We start from the raw sequence: 19,534 nt of genomic DNA, 5'->3' as shown, positions 1-19,534 counted from the left end.
TGGTCTAGGTGCCCTTGAGAGCTCACCTCACCCTGAGTTTCTAGGTGTAAGGCCCCAGCTCATTCCCTTGAGACACCTCTGGATTCCCTTTGTGGGTTTCAGGCCCGAGGTCGGATGAACCTAGGCCTGATCCAATCCTTTATCCTCTTCCAGCCAGGCTGCCAGGCAGGACCTCAGGACTCTGAGGGAAAGAGTAGGAAAGTGGGGGGGGGGGGGGGGGGCGGAGGGAGAGGAGGGGTGTGGAGAGAGGTATGGCCAAAGCAGCCCCCACACTCAGTATAGGAGCCAGGGAAGCCCTGAGGCTGGTCGTGTTTGCAGGGCTCTATCTGGAAAGCCAGGGGTAGAAGAAGAGAGTGGCTGCTGGCAAGGAAAGTGTGGGGCCTGTCCCAGCAGGTCCTCAGGGGTCTGGCATTCTCAGGTGCCCAGCCATCTCAAGGACAGGACCCAGGCTTCAGTGTATACCTGGCCACCAGCCACAGATGCCTCTGGCCTTCCCTCTGTACCTCCCTGCTCCAGACGACCCTGCACCCCACTGCCAGATGGTGGCTGAACACCCTCCTCGGCTCAAGAACCCACAGGTTCCCTAAAGCCCATCAATCAAGTGCGAATTCATCTGTCTGATGGCTCTCCATACCCTACCTGTCTAACCTCACGTCCAACCCTGCACATGCAAAGTCTGCTCCAGCTACTTCATTTCCACTTTGATCCATTTCCTCTCTCCATTCCGCCTGGCAGGAATGCCCTCTCTTCTCTTTTTCTAAGTTCTGCTCTTTCTTCCAGGTCCAGTGCCTTCCCCTCACCCCCCGCAAAGCCTCCCCCATCCCTCTCTGAACCCTGGTTCTGCGGATCATCACATTCCTTTTCATGACCCTCGATTTTACCTCCATGTCCCATTAGGAGCTGAATCGGATGTTCCTTTTGGCCTCACTGACCTTAGCCCAGTGCTAGGCACATGGTCGACCTCATTCACAACTGGTTGACTAATGGACCAAACTCTGGGTATGCATGTGGCCACACACACAGGCCCTGACCTAGGAAAACTAACCACGGGGGTGCACAGAGACATGCCCCAAATGGAATGCATCTTTTGACTGCATTCTCTTCTTCTGATGGCAGTTTGATAGACCCACCCCAGGTCTCCCCAGCTTCCTCCTTACCTGGAGAAGGGTTCTGATAACGGGGGTAAGGGATCAAGCCTCTTAGGAGAGGAGGGGAAGCAAGAGACGGGGGAGTTGGCCACGGCCACAGGGCAACACAGGGATCTCAGTGGCAGAATGACTCCAGCAATGGGAATGTTCATGATGCCCGAGCAGCACTCATGAGAGTGGGGTGAATGGGCACAAAACCCGGTTGAAGCCTGTCTGTTTCTAAACTTACAGAGACAGCTGAGGCTGTTGCTGAAGCCCCTGGTGTTGGAAACCCTGAGTATTCATTTTTGCTCTGGAAATTCTCTGTGAGCTCCCAGACCTTAAATTAAGCCTGTCCCTTTGCTGCAAAGTTAGCGTGGCTGGACAGCTCCACAGGGCTTGTTCTGAGAGCAGCAACCAGAGGGCTGGGGGCAGGAGAGGCAAAGTGACATGGACCCACAGTGGCCTAACCTGCCCAAAAACCCCTCGGGGCTGAGAGGATGCCCAGGTCCTGGTGCCTCTCAGTCCTCTCTGGATTTCTTCCTTGGGGACGGTCTAGACATAAGGAGAATCCTCTGGGTTGGAGGTTCTTTGCTAATCACAGGCAAGGCAAGTTACTCATTAGCAAGCATCAACATGCAATTCTCATCAACTCCAGGGGAGAGTTCAACTTGGGTTAACAACTGGAATACATAGTGTAGACACTGTCACAGGAAGTTCTCCCATATGTCTAACCTAAATCCTTCCTGCCACAACTGAAGCCCATTTCCTCTCATTCTGACTGTGGTGGGAGACGGAGACAGCTGGTCACCATTCTCTGCTTAAGACCCATCACCTACTTGACCATGGCAGTCAGATTCCTCCTCAGCCTTCCTCAGGGAACAGTAACCTGCCTGCTCAGGCAGCTATTCACAGAGCTGGCACGTGTCCCCGGTTTCTTTCTCTGTGCATGAGAGTATTGAAGCACAGCACTTCCTGGTTCTGCCCTGACCCTTCCTCCCAGGGAGGCTGCAGGGGACCATGGCCCATCTGAGTAATCCCCACTCCCAGGTTCTGGGGCTGCAGAGAAGGAAAAGTGTGACCCCATCCGCTATCTCTTACTTGCTTCAAGTCCTGGGTGGCAGCTGGGATCAGAGATCAGAGGTTGTGTGGAGAAATGAGGACAGGTCAGAGTTTCTTCCAGGAGACAAGTTGTTCAGCGGAAGAAGGTGAAGTGCACGCAAGGACCCGGAGACATGGAGGGGTCAGGTGCAGTGCTGGGCCTGGATGCTAAAGGGAGGCCAGAGCCAGAAGAGGGGAGTGAAGGCTGAGCAGGCAGGTGGGGCTGGAGAGAGCTTCCCACCTGTCAGAGTTTCCAGAGAAGAGAGGTTTCAGGGACAGGTGAGCTGTATGCTGGGGAGGGGACAAGAACAGAGGACAGTGGAGGCTAGCACAGTCAGGGCAGAGGATGAGTGGATGAGAAGGAAGAAAATCCTTGGAGTAGAGAAACCAGTCCAAGATGGAGGACTGAGGGGGTGCCTGAACCTTTACTTTCAACTCAGGCTCCGCTCCCCCACCCGACCCTGTCCTTCAGTATGGCTGGCAGAAGGTTCTCTTTTGGCCCCATCACTCTCAGCAATGCCTTTGCCCTGTGCCCTCTGTTCTCTAGCCCTGTAAGCCCTCTCAGAGTCCCCTCTGTCCTGAGAGACTGGGGCAGGAGGCAAGGGCAGGCTGGGCAAGGCCTGCAGCCTGAGGGTCTCCGCACAGAGGCCTCCCTGAGCCTTCTCTCCCTTCCCCTGGGCCTCCCTCCTCACTTGCTAGGGTGGGGACAGGAAGGAGCTAGGGAAGGGGAAGCCAGGGGCTCTGGGAAAGTTGCCGTGGAGGCTGCCCTAAACCCCGGACTCCTCTGTGGCTGGAAATACCCGCTGCGTGGCTCCTGGTCCTAGCTTTCCAGGTTTCCCCTGGGTTTGGCAAATGAAGCTGGGGAGGCTGCCGGGTTACCACCAATGAAGGCCCTTGCTTCCAGCCAGCAGGTCCCTACCCTGCCCCTCCACTCTCGCCTTCTTTCCTTCTAACCAGCAGACAGGAGGCCTAGGGAGCACTTCCTTCCTACACAGTTAAAAGAGGCTTCTCAGGTCAGGGGCCCTCAGCTGCTTCTCTCTTGGGCCCATGGTCTCTTCAGGCCAAAGCTGTTCTCATTGAGAAGGAGAGGGCTCAGTCCACAGCAGCTGCCTCAGCCCCAGGCACCATCTGCCCCGGCCTTCTGAGAAGGTAAAGGAGACAGAGTATGGGGCTAGCCTAGGCCCTCAGGCTCCTGGGAGCCTGGCAGAGAGAAGGTGGGAAGCCCTCCTGATCTCATGAGAAGGCAGAGCAGGCACTCTGACTCATGTTTAATGGTCTCACCCACTTGGACATCCTTTCCTTGGGACATTTGGGTCATCAGTCATGAGCCATAAGCCAGTGGACAGCCCAGCCCAGTCTGTGTGCCCTCTTGGTGACGTGGGGAAGGCTGAGACCCCTGAGCTGCCGGGAGCCTCAATGACCAGGGCAGTTCAGAAGTTGACTTCTCCTCCTACATGCCTCTGCTCTGAAACATCACCGTGAAGGAGGAAGGGTGCCAGCTTGAGACCTACATTTGGCCCTGGTTGGAGGGTCATCTGGCCATGGGCAATTGGGTCTTCCAAACCATCTCTTATCCAAACCCATTCTCAAATCTCCGGTCTTCTCCTTCCAGTTGAGAACCGTGTCACAGCCTCTTCCCACAAAAGGCTCTCACAGGGCCTTTAACAGTGGAGGTTTTCCAGTGTCCATCTCCTTTCCATGCCCCACCTAGCTTTCCTCTCTTTGTTTCCACCCTCTGCTCCTTTGCCTCATCCTTTGTAACTGTTTGCCTTCAGGTCTCCTTTTTCCTTTCTTTCCTCCTGGAACTCCTTTGCAAATGCATAATCCGTCACCCTCCCAGGTGGCTATCATTATTATCCCCACTGCACATATGAGAAAACTGAGGTGTAGAGCTATAGTTAAATTACAAGTCCAAGACCCTAGGGTTGCGAAGTGCCGAGAGCCAGGTTTATGTCATGCTTATTCACTCGACTCAAGCAGAGGGTGGGGAGAGGCCCCATTCCATCTCAACCCTCCTGGGCTGCCTCGCGGAGATTCTTCAGAACTCAGTGGCTATCAGCGCCCATGCCCCAGGTGCTACCCCTTCCTCCTTCTCACAGGGGCTCTCACATCTTATCATCAGCCACTGCATTCTGTTCCCCCTGTGAAGCCCCCAAATGAGTCTTCAAGGCCACCACCAAGTCATCATCTTCCTCTCTCCTCCACCAGCCTCAGGCCTGTCCTATGGGGAACACACTCTGTCCCGCGGGAAAGACCCAGAGCAGGCAGTTCCTTGTAAGGACTCCAGAGAGAGGTGAACGCGGCCCGGCGGGGCGCCGCCTGCCGAGCGGGAATCCCGGCCCTAACCGCTGGCGCCCCTCGAGGGGAGGGGCGAGGGCGGAGGTGGTTCTGCGGCGGCATCTGTCCCAGGCGGGCGGGAAGCTGCTGCATTAAATTGTAAAATCGATTTATTGACCGGCAGGTGCGAGCAGCGGCAGATGGAGAGTAGCGCTGCTGGGGCGCATCTGCGGGGAGCGGCGGCATCGATCCTGGCCCCCCTCCGAAACCCGTCGGTCCCTGGTCCTTTCACGTCGGCTCGCTCCCAACTGCAGGGCCAAGGTCCGCGAAGCTGCGGCGCCCGAGAGGCTAGGGTAGCTCGCTGCACGCCCCCCCCCCTCCCCCGCCCGCCCTCGCCTGGCCTCAGGGCCCGGGCTGCGCCCCCACGGCTGCCAGGCCCTGCCAGCCCCACTGCCCCAGTTGGCATGCGGCGGGCCGGGCTGACGCGTGGCAGCGCCCTGCGGCAGATGAGGCACGCGCCGGCCTCATTTCAATGTGAATGGATCGAATGGAGCAGCCATGTGGCAGCAACAGTTTGCAAATCTCCCCGCCTTCTGTGCAGCTCCCCGGCCGCCGCTCCCTGCACGTGGCCCCTTCCCCGCAGCGACCTCAGCGGCGCCCCTCAAGGCTTAAGCGCCCCGCCCTAGCCAGGCTAGCTCCCCCTCCCCTGGCCTGCCCGGCGGGCGCTGTAGCCCGGCCCCTATCGCGCTCCTACCTGGGTGCAGTTCGTCCCGCGGAGAACGCTGTCCCGGGGGTCGGGTTGCAAAAGAGCGCTGGAAGCCGGGAAGATGCGACGGCAGCCCTGGGGAGGGCGCCTAGGCTACCAAGTGGGGGAGGGGGGGCCCCGAGGCTCTGCTCGGCCCCAGTCGCACCCTAATCACCAGGGGTCAGCTTGGGTGCAAGGCTGCGAGACAACCTTGGCGCTTCCTGGCCCCAGGTGCAGGTTCTGCCTGCTGGGGGGGCTGTATGCAGCGGCCAAACGGAGAGGACGGCCGAAGCCGAAGGCCCCTGGGGCGGAGGTTGTGGGCCTGCCTGAAGCCAGGCCTCGACCCTGTGGCTCCAGACACTGGGCTATGTTGCGGGTGCTCGTGGCGATGAGGATCTGTGGACCATCAGAGGGCCCACAGTCAGTCCGGGGAAGCCCAGGTTGGTGGGACCTTGCATCCAGGCCCCCTCTCCAGGGCGTGGCCGAGCGTCTGCGGAGGCGCAGGGTCGTCAGACGTCCACGTGGGTCCAACCCCACTGTGATTTGCGGCCTCTGATCGCCTCACAGTCTCATGTTCCTGGGGGCCCCCAGGACACGTGTTGGGTCTTTCCTTCCACAAGTCACGAGTGGGAGAAAAGTGGAGGAGTCCCAGTTGTGGAGCCTTCGCATTTCTATTCCCTGCCTGCAAAGCGACCCTCTCCTGCTCAGCAAATGTGGGCAAAGCTGGACCCCAGCAGGTTGGAGCGCTAGTGGGTAGTCAGGGCCAAGGGCGGCGTCCTAGAGTCCTAGGGGAGTAAATGAACTTCTGGGACAGCACCGCGTAGCAAATAGGTGCTTCATGAATGCCTTTGGATGGTGAAGAGAATTTAACCCTTTCCCCCTACAGGTCAGAGGATTTCTATCTCTGGGATCCCTTTCAAGAATTCTTGACTCTGAGGGTAATGATAATACTTTTGTTTGGTCCTTGACTGTTTGCAAAGTGCTTTTGGGCACATCAGTCCGGATGTGTGTGAGGGATAGAGAGTGTTCCAGATCTACCAATATTGAGCGAGATGTCTCCTGTGGGACTGGATGTCTCCCTTGAGGGTCAGGCAAGAGCCAGATCCAGAAAAGGAGCGAGTTTTTTATGAACTCCCAGGCCAGGATTTGGGGGTGGAAGCGGACAGAACTAGGTAGGGCTGGATGCCGGCTCAGAGGAAAGCGAGGGGCACTCTTTGGCACCCTAGGCAGGACTAAGGGATCCGTAGAGGATGGGCAGAGAACCCACTGGTCAGGATCGCTGGGAGGCAAGTCCTGGGCTCCTCCTCCCTCGGGCCTGGGGACTCCGCCTGTCCATAACCTACATTAACTCTGGAGCGCAGCCTGGGCCCATCTGCCGGCCCCCGCCCCACGTCGGTTCCCCACGCCAACCCGTTCGCGCCAGATGGTGGCTGGGAGGGGTGGCCATGCGTGGGGGACCCCGGAGCCCGTCTCCTCACCTCACCCCTCCCCCAACCCACGCTCCCAACCTCTTGTTTCTCATGCTTCTCCCCCAATCCTTCACCACCACCAAGTTAAAAAAAAAAAAAAAAATCAGACCATGCTCGGCCTAGGCAGCTGTTGGGCTCCGCGCCGTGTCCCCCGCCCCCCGCAAGACTCCCCCGGGCCCGCGCCGCGTCCCTTCTCCCCCCAGCGCCGATCTTATCGCCCGACGACAGCCATCGCTGTGCGGGCGGGCTGACAGCTGAAGCCACAAGGCCCCCGCCGCCCTCAGCGTCGCGGAGAGAGACCGCTCCTCTGCACCCCCGACACTGAGAGAAGCCGGCCCTCCCCGGTCTAAAGCCTCCGGGGATCACGCCGGTTCCGGGAAAGCAGCTGCACTGCCGCCGCTCGGAGAAGTGGGGCCACCCGGGGGAGCCGAGAAGGCGAGACGGGTGAAGCCGCCTGAAACACATACGAGTCCGCGCGCTTCCAGTTCCACCCTACATTTTGCCCTATGAGGAGAGGACCCGGGTCTGCCCGGCCTCAGCCCCTGGACTCTCTGGTGGCTCGAGCCAACTCTGCAGTCAGGAGAGTTCCTCCCTGCCCCAACGGAGCGACAGGACGCGGGCCGAGGCTTGAGGCTGCTGGGGGTGGAGAAGGTGGGCTCTGGAGCTGAGGCTAAACCCAGGTGAGGAGAGGCGCCGAAGGCGGGGCCAGACCCTTATTACCATACAGCTGAGGACGCGCCCCCCTTCTTCTACCTCGGGGACCACGCCCTCCTACCCCCAGCACGGGTACCACGCGTCTGGGGACTGGCACGCGCGGAGCCCAGGCGGGAGGCAGAAGGGAGGAGGCACGCGCTGGACACGCCCCCCATAACTGGGGAGGGAGATGCCCACCAGGTGGAGGGGCCGAGCCCCCGAGTCTTAGATGCTTGGCCCCTCGCCCAGCACGGAGTGTCCACAGAGAGGTTAATGCGTCCTCTGGCTTCCCTGCTGCGCGCGGGGGGGGGCGGGCGGGGGGGTGGACGCTCACAGGTTGGGGGCCGACGACGCCAGGGCTCCCTAAGTTCCGGGAAGGTGAAGGAGACCGGAGTCCTTTAGCACTGGTTTCGCTTTCTGAGCTTAAGTTCTTTTTACCTGCTCGAGGGCTGCAGGTAACTAACGCCGGCCGTGGTCACACCGCCGACGGGGACTCCCCCGTGTCTCCGCCCCCACGACCATCCGGGAACCACTCGCTCACCTCCCGCCCCATTCCCCCTGGCCCTCCTCCTGTCCTCCCACAGCCGGGGTCTCGGCCTGTATCCACGCGATTGCGGAGAACTGGTCACCTCGGCACGCGCTGAGCTGGGGGACCCAGGGGCTGAGAGCGGCACAGAGGGGCGGGGACCTGTGCCTGACTGGCTGGCTGGGAGGGGGGAAGGCGCGGGCGGAGGCCCCCTCCGGGCGGCGCTGGGGCTGTAGCAGCTAGAGGCCCGAGGGGAGGGGAGAGTGACCACGAGTCTGAGTGACAGGCGGGTGAAGAGAGGAGCCAATATATATAAGGAAAGCTCCCGAGAGCGCAGGTTTCAGTAGCGGCGCTGAGCGCAGGCTGGGAACTCGAGGCCAAGAGCTGCAGCTCAAGCCGCCTCAGTGCAGTGTACCCGGACACTAGCCTGCTTACAGCTCCAGGATTAGCCCGAGGACACGTCCTCAGCGCAGCCGCCACCCAGCCGCCCTCACCTGGATTACCTACCGCGGCAGTTGGAGCGGAGCTAGCGAGAAGGAGAGACGGGAGGAAAACCCCGAGCGGAGCCTGGCTTTTCAGGGACCCCTCCGGCGGTTGGACGCGTGGGAAAGGTTCACAACCGGCGGGTGGAGAGAGCGACGCCCCAGGGAATGGCAGCCGCAACCCGTAGCGCCTCTGGCTGGGCGCTACTGCTGCTGGTGGCACTTTGGCAGGAGGTAACTTCCCGCGCCCCCTCCGCCCTCTCCCACCGTGCCCTGGGCCTGAGCCCCTGGCGTCCACCGAGCTGACCGCTCTCCTTCTTCCTTCCCTCGGTCCCTGTGCAATAGCGCGCGGCCGGCTCGGGAGTCTTCCAGCTGCAGCTGCAGGAGTTTGCCAACGAGCGCGGCGTACTCGCCAGCGGGCGGCCGTGCGAACCCGGCTGCCGGACCTTCTTCCGCGTCTGCCTTAAGCACTTCCAGGCGGTCGTCTCGCCCGGGCACTGCACCTTCGGCAGCGTCTCCACGCCTGTGCTGGGCACCAACTCCTTCGCCGTCGGCGACGACAGTAGCGGCGGGGGACGCAACCCTCTCCAACTGCCCTTCAATTTCACCTGGCCGGTGAGCACAGCCTGGGCGCCCTGGGAGGTCACGAAAGCCGAGAGAAGGGGTTTCCCTGGGACCAAAGCCTTCTCCCTAGATTGCCTCGCTCGCCTCCAACAAAAGGGGGGGCACTCTTCTGATCCTTCTTTCCGACTCTTTCCTGGGACCTCACCCTCCTGTAGGCTCTCACCAGTCTATCTCTTCCCAGTTCTACGCTCTATCTTCTCCCAGCGCTAGGGATACGATTTTCATCACCTACAACCCCGGCGCGTGCTCCATCTCAGAAAGACTCCCGCGTACATTCCCTCATCCCTCAACTCTCCTCCTACCCGGGGTTCTCTCGCCTTCCTAGCTCGCGCGCGATGCTGAGTGCAGACCCGTTACATAGACCCGGGCGCAGTAACTGTATCCTGCAATTAGATTAATTAAACCGGCTGCCGAAAGGCACCCCCACCATCCCCTGTTCATCTCGCTCTCTCTGTCTTTCCCCGCCCCCTCCTTTCCGTTCCCAGGGTACCTTCTCACTCATCATTGAAGCTTGGCACGCGCCAGGAGACGACCTGCGGCCAGGTGAGTAGCTCGCTCCGCGGCCACAGGGGGGCGACACGGCGCAGCGCCGAAAGAGTTAATCTGTAATAGGCGGGGGAAGTGCGGGGTGGGGGCGTGGGGGGCAGGACGCTTAGCTAGGCCGGGAGCTGCGCCCCGCGCTGGACGCTCGGATTCCGCTCGCTGCCTGGACTCTGAGCACAATTGCGTTTCCTGCGGGTTATTTTTGGCGTGGGAACGCGGGGAGCACGGCGGTGAGAAAGGCCGAAGCTGCCAGCGCCGCTGACGGGCCCCTTCCTGTATTTTACACCTTTCGCGAATTCCGCTCCTTTGGAAAGGGAATAATGGCTTTGGGATGTTGTTCTGACACAGAGGAAAAGGATATTTCAGCAGCACAACAATTCTCACTTTGCAAAGGAAAAAGAAAAGCATTACCCATCTCTGAGGGCAGAACCCCTGAATGGGCACCAGAGGACCCCTTGCTCCCAGGGTCCTCAAAGGCCTGGAGAGCTTTTCTTTTTCTTTTTTCTGCCCCCCCCCCCCCGATTTTGACCTCTTTTCCTCTTTCCCCTGCCTATCTGCCTCCAGAACATTGGGATATCTTAACATCCTTCTATTGTCCCCTTTTTGAATGGTATCAGGCCCTCTGCACATGCACACACAGAGCAGCTAAGCAGTGGGACACTTGGGTTCCTCTGGCCTGCGTTTGCTGGCAGGTGGGGTCATCTGGACAACTGGTTTGATCCAGCAGTTGCTGGCACTCTTGGGGACTGGCTGCCCTTCCTTGACCTGGCCCTCTGCCCCTTCAGAGGCCTTGCCACCAGACGCGCTCATCAGCAAGATCGCCATCCAGGGCTCCCTAGCTGTGGGCCAGAACTGGTTACTGGATGAGCAGACCAGCCCTCTCACAAGGCTGCGCTACTCTTACCGGGTCATCTGCAGTGACAACTACTATGGGGACAGCTGCTCACGGCTATGCAAGAAGCGCAATGACCACTTCGGCCACTACGTGTGCCAGCCAGATGGCAGCCTGTCCTGCCTGCCCGGCTGGACTGGGGAGTACTGCGAACAGCGTAAGCAGCCAAGCTCCCACCTGCCTGGAGGGGGGTCCCCGGAACAAACACAGTGGCATCTTTTCGGCTGCAGCCTGCCTCCCTTGGAGAGCGGGTCTGGGCTGTCCACTAACTGGGCCTCAGTAACAGCTGGGGATGCTTAGGATGGGCTTGGACTCTGCCCTCCCTCTTCTTAGTGCTCCTCCCCGTCGTGCTAAAGCCCACAAAGACCCCATAATTGCATTCCATCCAGCCTGGATTCTCCTTCCCTGTGCCATCATTTCTCTTTAAGACATCCATGGCTCCTCTGGGAAGCCAGGAGTGGGAATTGAGCCCAGGAGAGCTGGGGGGCACCCCCAGGGCCAGGAGAGGGAGAGTGGGACTTCAGAGTCGTTGTCATCCCACTCTCACCCAGTGCCACTTTCTCTCCTCAGCTGTCTGTCTTTCGGGCTGTCATGAACAGAATGGCTACTGCAGCAAGCCAGCAGAGTGCATGTGAGTAGCGGACAGGAAGCGGTGACGGGGGAGCCGTCCCCTGTCCAGGCCCTCACCTCACCCTCAGCTTTTCTTTTGTTCTACAGCTGCCGCCCAGGCTGGCAGGGCCGCCTGTGCAATGAATGCATCCCCCACAACGGCTGTCGCCATGGCACCTGCAGCACCCCCTGGCAATGCACTTGTGATGAGGGGTGGGGAGGCCTATTCTGTGACCAAGGTGAGTCAGGGCAAAGAGAGGGGACGGAGAGCTGGGCAGGGCATGGGAACCAGAGTTGTCACCTGGACCCTTCCTACTCAATGACTGCTGAGTCGGCTTTCCCATTATCCTTCAAGGAATTTGGGATTGTAAGGATCTTAACAACTGGCTTAGAACAAGATGGTGGGTCCTTCTTCCTTAGGTGCTGGGAAGGAAGGGTGGCTGGAGAAGCCAGGAGGGTGACATGTTGGCAACCTGAAGGTTGCACTCATAAATTCCAGCAAGGCCAGAGAGAGGGATGCCGGGCTCAGTTCCTCTTTCTACCTTGTAGTTACCTATTAACCCCCTAAGTGTTTGCTTACCTACCAGGGCTGTTTGAGCAGCTCTCCCCTAAACAGCTGTCTGGTGGGGTGTGCCCACTGGCTGCCCTGAGGCTGTGGGTGAGCTGGGCCTCTGGGCGGAGTGACATCTAACCGCCTTCTCGGTGGGGCAGAAACAGCCTCCCTTGTTTTCCCCAGTAGCACTTGCCAGGCAGCTGCCCAAGCCCACACTGTCTTCCTGGTGTTCAGGGGGCTGGTCACTCTTTTGGCTGCACAGGGGTCTGCCAGCCCCAATGATGGGGGAGGGGGCCTTTTTTCCTTCATCCTCATAGCCAGCTGCAGCGCGTGCCTCCCATTTTCAGGGTCAAATGGGGTGGCTGCTGCCATGGAGACACCAGCACAGGCCTGGGTAGGGTGGGCAGGACGCTTGCCAGGATAGAAAGGACTTGCCTGGGCCCTGACTTGCTGGCAACAAGGGGCTTGGAATTCAGCCCCTGTGTTCTTCGTATGTGTGTGTGTGTGTGTGTCACTTTCTCCCCACTCCAGTCGCCCCAAACACACACACACACACACACACACACACACACACACCTGGCTCCTGCCCTCTCTCTTTCCTCTTCCCACATTTGCTCCCAGGTGACACAGTCATATACTCATCTTATTCAAACAGAGCCCTTACAGTCCCTGTATTTGCTCTGTCTGGTTTTCCTTCCCTGTCCTTCCCAAATAAGAAAACAAATACTTAAATTTCAAAATACCCTCGTAACGCATTTCGCTGTAAAAAACGCCTGGCAACCACTTATCGTGGCTCTCGCCTCCCCTCTACTCTTACCACCTGTTAAAATTGTAGCCCCTTTCCAGGCTTACCTCAGCTGCCCCTCCTCCACGAAGCCTTTTCTGACTTCCTCCTCAACATGTGGCCTTGCTGTGCCTCCTCTTCTTTACCTTTATTCTCCCCTGGCTGCAGTGCTTGTGAGCTTACCTGTGGGCAGTTAACTGTCCAACTGTGTTTTTTCAACTTTGATTGATTGCACTTCTCAGATATGGTTCTAGGTGCTTCAATATACCCGGTTTCACTGGGGGAAGAGGAAGGGTATTTGGGCCCGGAAGACTTTGAGTTGAAGCCTCTGGGCCAAACATGGACAGTGAACTTGAACTCCAAGGAGCCTGGAGGTTGGGACCACTCTTTGGCTCTGCTCAGCCAGTCGGTTCCTGTCTCCGCAGATCTCAACTACTGCACCCATCATTCCCCGTGCAAGAATGGGGCGACGTGCTCCAACAGTGGGCAGCGGAGCTATACCTGCACCTGTCGCCCAGGCTACACTGGCGTGGACTGTGAGCTGGAGCTCAGCGAGTGTGACAGCAACCCCTGTCGCAATGGAGGCAGCTGTAAGGTGAGGCCTAGGCCAACGCAGGAAGGCAGAGTTCTGGCCAGGCGGCGCCCAGGCATCCCCACCCCAGGCGGCCAGTGGATGTGCACCCATGGGCAGGCATTGTGGGCAGGTGGGGCCTAGCCCCCTGCCAGGAATCCCTGCCCCCAAAGGTCTGACTTTGGCCCCTTTCTGCTCTCTTTCCAGGACCAGGAGGACAGCTACCGCTGCCTGTGTCCCCCGGGCTACTATGGCCTGCACTGCGAACACAGCACCTTGAGTTGTGCCGACTCTCCCTGCTTCAATGGGGGCTCCTGTCGGGAGCGCAACCAGGGGACCAGCTATGCCTGTGAATGTCCCCCCAACTTCACTGGCTCCAACTGCGAGAAGAAAGTGGACAGGTGTACCAGCAATCCATGTGCCAATGGTGCGTCCTGTTGCCTTGCTAACCTGGTGGACTGGCCCTGGGGCCAAGAGAACTTTCTGGTGAGGGAGGGTCGAGAGAGGAGAGAGGCCTTGTCTGTCACTCTGGGCAGGCTGAGACGGATCCCCATCTGCTCTGGATGGTGAAGAGCTTGCTTGATCATCTGGGTGGCTTTGGAAGAGGAGCAGGTTAGCAGTGGGTGCAGGCCTTTGGAGACGGAGCGGTATGCACCCTGCCTGGCTTCCATTCCTAGTCCCATGTCCTGACCTGGCTGGGGTGGCCTCTGACCCTCCCCAGGAAGTCCTGGGCTAGAGAGAGGGATCTTGGAGGCCTCGTGTCCGTCCTTGAAAGAGGCTAGCACGGTGAGGGCCCTGCTCCTGGAGGCCTCACCTCGCCCCACGGCTACAGTGAGCCTGGCACAGCATAAGGCGTCTGGAATGTTCAGCATTTTGGGGGGCACCAAGCATGTTGGTTATCTTTGTCTCCTTGGTCTTCTGGTGACCCTCTGTGAGGCAGGCAGACAGCACCATGCAGGAGAGAAGCCTTAGGAGCTGCAGAGGGATTGGAAGGGCTGAGATGGAATCTGCTCTCTGGCTAATCACTTAGTTAACTCCCTGGAGCCAGTTTCTTCATCACTGAATGGGAAAATATAGAACCCGTCCTCTGTCTCTCATGTTGCGAAGATTAAATGAAACAGTAATAGATCTATTTGAGCATTTACTGTACACCAGGTATGTGCTCCTGCCTTCATGCATCACCTTACCTAACCTTCAAAGATCTCCTATAGAGGAGACAGCATTCTACTCCAATTTAACAAATGAGGAAATGAGGCTTAGAAATAAAATAAAGCAACGGGTGCCAAATCCCCAGCTAGAGAGAGACAGCTGAGATTCAAACCCAAGCATACCTGTTCGATTCTACTGTAAAGCTCTGTAAGATGCTGGTAGTTCTTATACATGAGCCCACTGAGGCGTAGAGGACCAGGCTCACCCTCAACTGCAGGTCTCCTGACTCTTTGTGCAGAGCTCTTTGTATTGGAATCTGTGAATGCTGGCCGAGTTCCTGGACAACGTCCGTTCTCGGGATGGGGCACCCTCTGCAGCGGGGGGAGCGGGGGGTCCAAGGAGGTTGCTGACTTGTGGCCCATGTGTACCCACAGGGGGCCAGTGCCTGAACCGAGGTCCAAACCGCATGTGCCGCTGCCGTCCTGGATTCACAGGCGCCCACTGTGAAATCCACATCAGCGACTGTGGCCGCAGCCCTTGTGTCCACGGCGGCACTTGCCGCAACCTGGAGAACGGGTTCGCGTGCACCTGCCCTGCTGGCTTCTCTGGCCGGCGCTGCGAGGTGCGGATGCCCACCAACGCCTGTGCCTCAGGACCCTGCTTCAACGGGGCCACCTGCTACGCCGGCCTCCCCCCGGACAACTTCGTCTGCAACTGCCCCTACGGCTTTGTGGGCAGCCGCTGCGAGTTCCCCATGAGCATGCCCCCCAGCTTCCCCTGGGTGGCTGTCTCCCTGGGCGTGGGACTGGTGGTGCTGCTGGTGCTACTGTGCATGGTGGCAGTGGCGGTGCGGCAGCTGCGGCTCAGGCGGCCCGACGACGGCAGCAGGGAGGCCATGAACAACCTGTCGGACTTCCAGAAGGACAACCTGATCCCCGCCGCCCAGCTCAAGAACACAAACCAGAAGAAGGAGCTGGAAGTGGACTGTGGCCTGGACAAGTCCAACTGTGGCAAACAACAGAACCACACATTGGACTATAATCTGGCCCCAGGGCCCCTGGGGCGGGGGATCCTGCCCGGGAAGTATCCCCACAGTGACAAGAGCTTAGGGGAGAAGGCGCCACTGCGGATACACAGGTGAGCAGCACCCGGAGGCCCAGGGCTCACCAGCGACCCCCTCACGGTACTGCCTGGGCTCCCCCAGGACAGGTGGGAGGCTAGCACCAGGCCCTTGACTGCTGCTAAGCAAACAGGGGCTCTTGCTGCTGACAGGAGGATCCTCCGACAAGATTTCTGCCAGGTTCCCTTTGTCCCTCCTTCCCATTCACTCGTTCATTCATTCACAGATGTCAAGTGTCCACACTGTGTCACTTGTGACCCCCATCTTCCCACGGCATGGCTTGCCTCCAGTGGCAAACTGGCCTTTTCCAGGCCTGAGACCCTCTGGGAAGGTTGGGGTCCTGTGGCTCTCTTAAGGCCTGTAGCTAACTGCCCGCCAGGCTAGCACTGGGCACCCCCAGTCCCTGTGTCTTCTCCCAGAGCCACCTCTGCCAGTTCCCTTTGGCTCTCCGGGGTCCAGGTTAGCGCCCCACCTCCCTCCAGCCCTCTCTCCATCTCTCCCTCACCGGCCTGTCTTGTGTTCCCTCAGTGAAAAGCCAGAGTGTCGGATATCAGCGATATGCTCCCCCAGGGACTCCATGTACCAGTCTGTGTGTTTGATATCAGAAGAGAGGAACGAATGTGTCATTGCCACAGAGGTGAGTGCTAGGCTCTCCTTCCCTTCTAGCATGTTCCCTCCTGCCTTTAGGGGATGAGAAAGTGGTCCGGTTACTCTTGACCTTAGGGGCCGCTCCTGAAGGGTGGGTCGGAACCCCTCCTTGGCAGGCTGGGTTCAGTGGCTCTCGGATCCCTGCTGGCCTCGTTGCCACAGAGGGTGTGAAACAGGAGCCGTGGTGGTGAGCCAGCCCGGTCTCTTCCTGCTGTGTTAGTGCTGGGCTGGGCGGCCATGGCACCCGGCCAGCTCTCAGGCGCAGCTTCCCAGCTGCTGGTGGGTGAGGGTGGTTGCCTTGTGCCCCTCCTGCCCCTACTCACTGGCTTCCTTCACTGGCCCACCTCATGAGCACAGTCTTCCAGGCATGTGTATGTGCTGGGGCAGAAGACTGGGAAGGCTTTCCCACCTCCTCTTCACCCCACCTGCCTCACTGGCTTCTCTCAGGGAGGCCCAGGGCAACCATGGAGGGAGTGCTTGTACCCCAGGGTAACCCACTTTCCTGCTCTCCACATGCTCCCCAGGTATAAGGCAGGAGCCTCCCCAGGACATCCCAGCTTTGCCCCAGCAGCTGGACCTTCCTTCTGCATTGTTTACATTGCATCCTGGATGGGACATTTTTAATATGCAACGTGCTGCTCTCAGGAGGAAGAGGGAATGGCATGAACTGGACAGACTGTGAACTTGCCAAGAGATGCAGTACCCTTCCACATCTTTGGGTGTTTGTCTGGCATCAGATTGGCAGCCACGCCAGCCAGGGGAACAGAGGAGAGGAGAGGTGCCACTTGGACCCGCCCTGCCAGCAGTGGCCTTCAGAGGGCTCCTTTGGGGCTCTGGCCTATTTTCCAGAGAGAGTGGCAGTGGCCCCGTGGGGCCCGGAGCTGCTGTGGCCTCCACTGGCATCTGTGTTTCCAAAAGTGCCTTGGCCCAGGCTCCATGGTGACAGCTGGGTCCAAATCAGAGAGGAGAGAGGAGGCCAGTAAGGGCAGGGCCGTCTGTGGGCCAGGAAACCATCTGGTGCGGCTCTTGGCAGGAGTGTCCCTGCAGGTGAGGTGAGCGCCCTGAGAGGAGCGGGAGGAGCGTTTTCTGCCCCGTGCCTCCAACCGCTGCATGTGGGCCTTGCTCCTAACACCATCCCTGCCTCTCCCTGGCCCAGGCTCTCTGGGGAAGGATACTGGTAAGCCTTACCTGGCTTCCACAGCCTCTGGCCGTGGGTGCCTTGGGCTCCTGTGAGCAGATATGTGGAGGGCCTGCCCCTCTTCCCAGCCAGAGGCAACAGGCCTAACTGGGGAGCTCAGGGCAGTGATGATGGAAATTCCAGTGAGGGAGAAATTGGGTGCTGTCGCCACCTAGGACCTTTCCTCCCTCAAGCCCATTCCTAAGGCCTCGAGCCTGGGCTCTGCCCACACCCACTACTGCCCCCAGACTACCCTTGAAGCCGATCTTCAGAAATCAATAATATGAGTTTTTATTTTGTTTGTTTTTTTTTTTTTGTAGTTTATTTTGGAGTCTAGTATTTCGATAATTTAAGAATCAGAAGCACTGACCTTTCTACATTTTATAACATTATTTTGTATATAATGTGTATTTATAATATGGAACAGATGTGTACAGGAGTTTAGTACTTCTTGGGTCCTGTCTTTGTGATGGCAGAGTGGGAATCCTTCTGACTCCCCTTCTCATATTGCTGCCGGCTGCCCCCCCGCACCCCTGGCACCTGGGTGCACTTGGACTTGGCCTGCTGTGCTCTAGGCCCTTGTCCTCTTCTAGTTCTTGGGGAACCTGGCCTCACCCATTTCGTCCCCAGCCTGGGCCAGCCTCCTCTGTCTTATGGCTTGAGGTTGGCTGCAGCCCCCCTTCCCCCTCATGCTCCCACCATTCCTTGGGGGTTATGCCCCCTGACCTGAATCTATCCCCCTTTTCTCTCTTCAAGTCTGAAAAAGCTTATGGACACCCTAGTCAGCCTGGGGGATACAGGAATTTGGGGGAAGGAGACAAACCTGCCTGTTTTCCTCTTTTCGAAAGGATTCTCTTGTCAGAGAGCGGGGTCTCCGACCATGATGACATCTGGGCTCTTCCTCCTGCTATTGCAGGGTTTTAGATGGACTGGCAGCCTGCTCATTTTTAAGCCCCGGCAGGGCACTGGTCTTTGTGCCAGGGGGATCTGCCTTGGGTCTGTCCTCCTTGCAGCTGGGCAAGAGAGCTGGCTCTGGGCGCCTGGTCTGCCCAGAGCTGCTAGAGTTGATTGGAGACTGTAGAGAGGGGAGGAGGAAGAAGAGGGAGGCTTGCCTGAGCCCGGGTTTCTCTGGCTGAGGCACTATTGAGAGAGTTTCCAGTCTCTACTTCATGGCTAGCTTCCTCTAAGGCGTAAGATGGTCCCTATGGTGCCACGGTCTTCCCTCTACAGCCACAAAAATACCCCATGGAGAGCAAGTGATGAAAAAATGAGCCATCGACAAAAAGCTGAGCAGATGCTCCCAGCTCTCAGCCCATCCAGTAAAGCAAAATAGACCCAGCAGATGCCCCCAGTGGAGTCCAAGTATATGCAGTGCTACTTGCCTCCCTTTTCCTTTCTCCCTGACACATAGAGCATGCCCGCCCCTAATCTGGGTGCTTATGCCAGAGACAAGGGAGCAAGAGACCTAGGGTCATCCACACTCACCCAAGTGCACACGTTCCACGCCTCACCCATTGCTCCCTGTTCCCCTCACTGCACACACAGGGTATCAAACAGGAAAGCATTCAGGGAACCGTTCCCACAGCCTGAGCCGGCAGCAGGGGGAAGAACAACACGACCTCACTCTTCCTGCCCAAAATGAAACAGGAAAGCAGCTCCCGGGCCCTGGGGGGCGGGGGAAACTGGGCTGGGACACGAAGGCGAGATGACGAGGCTCCCATGTGGGGGACAGGTAGGACACCCGCGGGCCTGCACGTCCACACCACCACCAGGCTGTGCTGGGCTGCACGGGCTGCCAGCTCCTCAGAGAAGAGAGCCCTGGAGGGGAGCTGGCTGGCTAAACCCACTCACCGGCTCTGATACCACGCCAGCTGTCTGGGAAAAGAGGGGATCCCTTCATGGACTTGGTCTGGGCAGCTCCAACCTGTAGCTTGCACCAGGTTCCACCTCTAGTGACATGGCAAAAGCTGGGCCAGGCACTTGGGGTGTGAACAGGCCACAGTGGAAGCCCTTCTCTCTCCAGGATTTCCAGGTCACTCCCTGAGGGTCCAGCCCCTTCTCATAGGTAAGGTACCCAAGACTTTCCTGATAGAGTGTTCAGGTGTACAGGAGAGGTCCTAGGCTTGGCAGAAACAAGGCCAGATGATAGCTCTAGACTCACTGTGAAGTGCTCTCCCTGGCTTAGCAAATACGCATGTTTAATCTGCACTGGTATTTCATAAGAGAATTCAGAGCATAGCAGTTCCTTAGCCTGGAAGCAGTGCCCTGTCTAAAGGACAAGTCTGACCCCACGGTGACCGCCAGCTCTGAGGACAGCTGCTTTTCCAGAGCCCACTGGCTGGTAACCACCTGGATATCATCGTGGGGCGTGAGGCAGGGAGAGGCTGTGAAGAATGCCTTTATGCTGCTGGCTCAGCTAGGGGTCCCTCTCCTGCCTCACGGCC

The 19,534-nt window shown here is 58.6% G+C and overlaps 1 protein-coding gene across 1 annotated transcript; it reads left to right on the top strand.

The window, feature by feature from the left end:
* Window positions 1-8,217: 8,217 nt before the first annotated feature.
* Window positions 8,218-17,524, top strand: DLL4 (delta like canonical Notch ligand 4). The gene is made up of 11 exons (XM_059913578.1): window positions 8,218-8,654; window positions 8,766-9,035; window positions 9,530-9,587; window positions 10,373-10,636; window positions 11,050-11,110; window positions 11,197-11,327; window positions 12,851-13,020; window positions 13,204-13,423; window positions 14,580-15,282; window positions 15,794-15,902; window positions 16,438-17,524. Exons 1-11 carry the CDS (start codon window positions 8,589-8,591, stop codon window positions 16,441-16,443), a joined length of 2,058 nt encoding a protein of 685 aa, XP_059769561.1. The 5' UTR covers window positions 8,218-8,588; the 3' UTR covers window positions 16,444-17,524.
* The last annotated feature ends 2,010 nt before the right edge of the window (window positions 17,525-19,534 follow it).

Source organism: Balaenoptera ricei, chromosome 2, assembly GCF_028023285.1.
Source record: "Balaenoptera ricei isolate mBalRic1 chromosome 2, mBalRic1.hap2, whole genome shotgun sequence".
NCBI classification, from domain to species: domain Eukaryota; kingdom Metazoa; phylum Chordata; class Mammalia; order Artiodactyla; family Balaenopteridae; genus Balaenoptera; species Balaenoptera ricei.
This window is presented reverse-complemented; position numbering and strand designations above follow the sequence as displayed.

Coding starts and splice junctions, on each gene's coding strand:
- DLL4 (XM_059913578.1), top strand. CDS start 8,589: ATGGCAGCCGCAACCCGTAGCGCCTCTGGCTGGGCGCTACTGCTGCTG. Junction 11,328..12,850: donor AGGCCTATTCTGTGACCAAG/GTGAGTCAGGGC, acceptor CTGTCTCCGCAG/ATCTCAACTACTGCACCCAT. Junction 13,021..13,203: donor GCAATGGAGGCAGCTGTAAG/GTGAGGCCTAGG, acceptor CTCTCTTTCCAG/GACCAGGAGGACAGCTACCG.